General features: G+C 41.0%; 1 protein-coding gene across 4 annotated transcripts in view; it reads left to right on the top strand.

The window, feature by feature from the left end:
- The window catches only part of LOC310930442 (A-kinase anchoring protein 13), a 29,341-nt gene that overhangs the window by 1,247 nt on the left and 24,335 nt on the right, over positions 1-3,759 (top strand). For all 4 annotated transcript variants that reach the window (XM_083893425.1, XM_083893423.1, XM_083893424.1 and 1 more), the window contains exon 2: positions 2,049-2,116. In XM_083893425.1, coding sequence (XP_083749551.1) covers positions 2,049-2,116 — 68 coding nt within the window. The remainder of the gene's footprint in view (positions 1-2,048; positions 2,117-3,759) is intronic.

Raw genomic sequence — 3,759 nt, 5'->3', positions numbered from 1 at the left:
GTATGTCTTCAAACACAGCATTTAACTGATTAATTATCAATACATTCCTATGTATGCTGGTGCAAGACACGATCACATACAGTTTTACTCTACATGAAAAAATGCTGTACCTCATAAGACATGTGTCTTATAGCTGACTGTGCTCTGCACTTTGCCTGTGCTGAATGAAAACATAGCTGCCAGGTTGGAGCTTGCTGCTTTATCTTTCCATTAAACAGCCTTTTCAAACTCCACAAAAAAACATGTGATGCTATGCAAACAGTACACTCTCCTGCACCAGAGTTCAGATAGAAAGTCTATATTGGACTGGACTACGGCCTCATTTGGTACATTTGATCGCTGAGGAAACTTTGAACTACTACCTTTTTGTAGTAATGTAAAATCCCAGATTTTTTTTCTCCGGGCTTTGGTGTGGAAGAGAGAGCGATTTACAAAGGGCAAGATAAAGTTAGCTTTTATGACGTCAGCCATTTATTTTGTGGCTTAAATCGTTTCACTGTGGCCCGATTGACGGCATTGTTTTCACTGATAGCATGCCTGCCCCTCCCCTGTGGTTGTCTCGGCAAGGGGAGGATGCAGAGCGCCGTCAGCTGTATGTGAGATGCTGATAACGCATGAGAACCCTGCGCACCCACACATGTGGAAAAAAGCTATTCCTTCAAAGTCATGTCAAGTTCACTTAAAGGGAACATATTATGCAAAATCAACTTTTTAATCATTTTGATACTTATATTTGGGACTCTGGAGGCTCTATGAGTAGGTAAAGTGTTCTATTCTTGGCTGCACAGTGCAGCACAGAGTTCTACGCAAACTTGCAGCCTCAGAGGATTTAAGTGACCAGTGGATACATTTACAAATTTCCAAATGCTAACTGCTGTTAGCTGTCAGTGACGCTAACGTACTTTCTGTGTCTCATTTGCATTTAAAGAGACAGGCATTCAAAAACGAGCGTTCTGAACAGGGCTTTAGTGGCAGGGTGATTGAACTGCTGTGGTGCTTCATCCTTAAGGTATTTTGACCAAAGCATGTCCCTGACATGTTCATTGGGACACCAGGGAACTAGGTTCACTTGTAGAAATAGGGTATAATATGTCTCCTTTAAGTTACATTCAGCAACATCGGTAGGGAGTTCAAATTGCCAATTATTAAATTAAACAAGACAATTATACAACTTTGGTTCATCAGAATAGCAGCAGCTCTACAGTCAGTGTTCGGTAACATGGGGTTCCTCCAGAGTCATAGAACATAATATTAATTAAAGTAATCGTGACCGGTATAAGCATCTCAAACCCTAGTCCATGTACAGTAAATTTTCAGAGCCCTTTAATGTCACCCTCCGTTTTTAACAGCGTCATATTTTAGCTGCATTGTTTTCAGAGTTAAAAGAGGGAAGCGAGTGGCGGAGGAATGATGTCGGTAACAGTGCGGAGACTGTGTGTGCAGTTGTGTGGGAGAGAGAGGCTGAAGTGAGACAATTGTTGATCCCCGCTGGATCTTTATATGGAGCTCTGTATCCAGGCAACGTGATGATATCATCAAGACTTAGCATTGGACAGTGAAACTAGAGGTGGGCTGAGAAATGGTAATGATGCGGACAGTTTATTGTGACACAAGTGAAAATTACCAGTAGCTCAGACCTTGGGGTGAACCAGGGCCAAATCAACAAGCCGACATCATGATTACTTTTTGAGAACAACAGCAAACAAAATACATCAACTAACCCTCACTTTCTTAACTAACCATAAAAGCCCTCAAAAATCACCATATGGTGATGTTTAACGATGGGGAAAGGGACCAGAACAACATCTTTCATGAACTTGTAAATGTGTAAAAAATAGAAATATCTTCTGGTAAACATCAACAAATTGGAATAAATTAATGGCAACAAATATTAAAATGTAACTCAAATAAAGGGTGAAAAAGTCGTTCACAATTTAAACACAGTCCAAGGGTCATAATCTTAATATGTAGAATATTTGAGTTCAACAAACAAACAAACAAAAACAACTCTTATGTGTTTCATGATGATAATAATCTTTCCTTCACAGAAGCAGAGTCGTTCCCTGTAGCACAAGAAGAGAGTGAACAGACCAGTAGAGACTTGGACGGCACACAGGTGAGTTTGAGTGACTGACACTGAGTGAGTGAACAGCAGCTACATTTCTGTGATCATTGGCATTTGGACTGGAATGATGTGACAGAAGGTTGGTCTTATACATTAGCAAGCTGTCAATGAGTTGAACTAAATGAAAGTCAATGAAATGGCGTTAAATACCCTTTTCTCGGCAGATATTCCTTGACATGAGTAGGACAAACATAAGTTTTACTAGTAACTTTAATTAGGATTCCACTCCAGGTGTAAGGCTAGGTCACACTAACCCTGGATTTCCAACGGACACGTTACAGCCGCGGCACGTCAGCAGCACGGTCGCCGTTGCAAATAGCTTCGTTTCTAATCAATGAGAGCATTTCCACCAGATAGGTAGCAGTTCTATTTTTGCCGTTGCTGCTGCTGAACCGCGTAAATTTCAACAGAGCGGATCGCACCAGACAGGAAGTCCGACACAGACTCAGAGTAAAACACTTCGCCCCCCTTTCAAAATAAAACACAATACGCAGGTCATATAGCCTGTCACAACTTCACATCAACATTACGTCGTGACCGGTGCTACCAGGTCAACAGTCAATTAATCAGAGCGTCTCCGAGAGTCATAACGTACAACGAGAGACTGATTGTTGAAGTGGAGAAACATAAAATCATTTATGACACCAGATCAACAGTTCTTCCACGTCCGAGAATGAAAGAAGGTGTGTTGTTGTTGTTGTTGTTTCCTATATACACACAGTCTATCGCGGGATCTCCCGAACTCGCGTCCGATCGAGATTATCGTGTGATCTTCCGTGAATACCGCTGGCTGCCAAGGCACCGCGCCGCTGCTGTAACGTGCCCGGTGGAAATCCGGGGTAACACTTTAACCTGTAGAAGCATACATGCATATTTTCTGGATGTGTTCCAGCAAAGTGAATGAGAAATAATTACACTGTAAGGTCATTATAGCAGCGCTAAAATAACACATCTCAAAGGTGACCTGAGACTTTTACACATTACTGTAGGTCCCAGACTGCTACAGTGCATGATAATAATAATAATAATGATGATGATGATGATAAACAAAACAAACAGGCATGCACCAGACTGGCTGCAAACTATCACATGCTGGACACTTTCTGTTTTTCAACTTCTCCTTTCTGGTTGCTGTTGGAGTTCACTGTGCCAGCACAACCACATTCAGGAACTACGTCTTCTCATAAGTCAGGGGCCCACATTAATAATAACTTCTGCGGAGACACAGAATAGGCCTATCTAATACGAAACTCGAGGCAAGAATTTTGAGGCTGAAGCCATATTCTAGATGTCTTAGAAACGTTTAAACAAGCCTGGTTTATGTCCACTTGTAGTAAACCAACTGAAAGTCTTCAAAATGTATGCCCTGACCAGAGAATATGCCAAGGTTCTAGAAAAACAAGAAAAAAATAGATTAATACGATCTCGGTGGTGAGCTGGTGTCCTGACTGGGGATTAAAAAACAAAAGAAAACAAAAACAATTGCTACACATGGAACCAAGCGGCTTTGGCAGAGTGTTGTCTTTTTTTTCTTGTTTTCTCTTTTTGGCAAAATTTTAAATATATGGTCAATGAAGTTACTTATTCTTATGTTCCTCTAAATATCTTCTGATTACTTTCCATCACGGTTGGTT

This window comes from Microchirus variegatus (genome assembly GCF_963457635.1).
Source record: "Microchirus variegatus genome assembly, chromosome: 8".
Lineage (NCBI taxonomy): Eukaryota > Metazoa > Chordata > Actinopteri > Pleuronectiformes > Soleidae > Microchirus > Microchirus variegatus.
The sequence above is the reverse complement of the archived record's forward strand: the minus strand, read 5'-3'. Positions and strand labels throughout refer to the sequence as shown.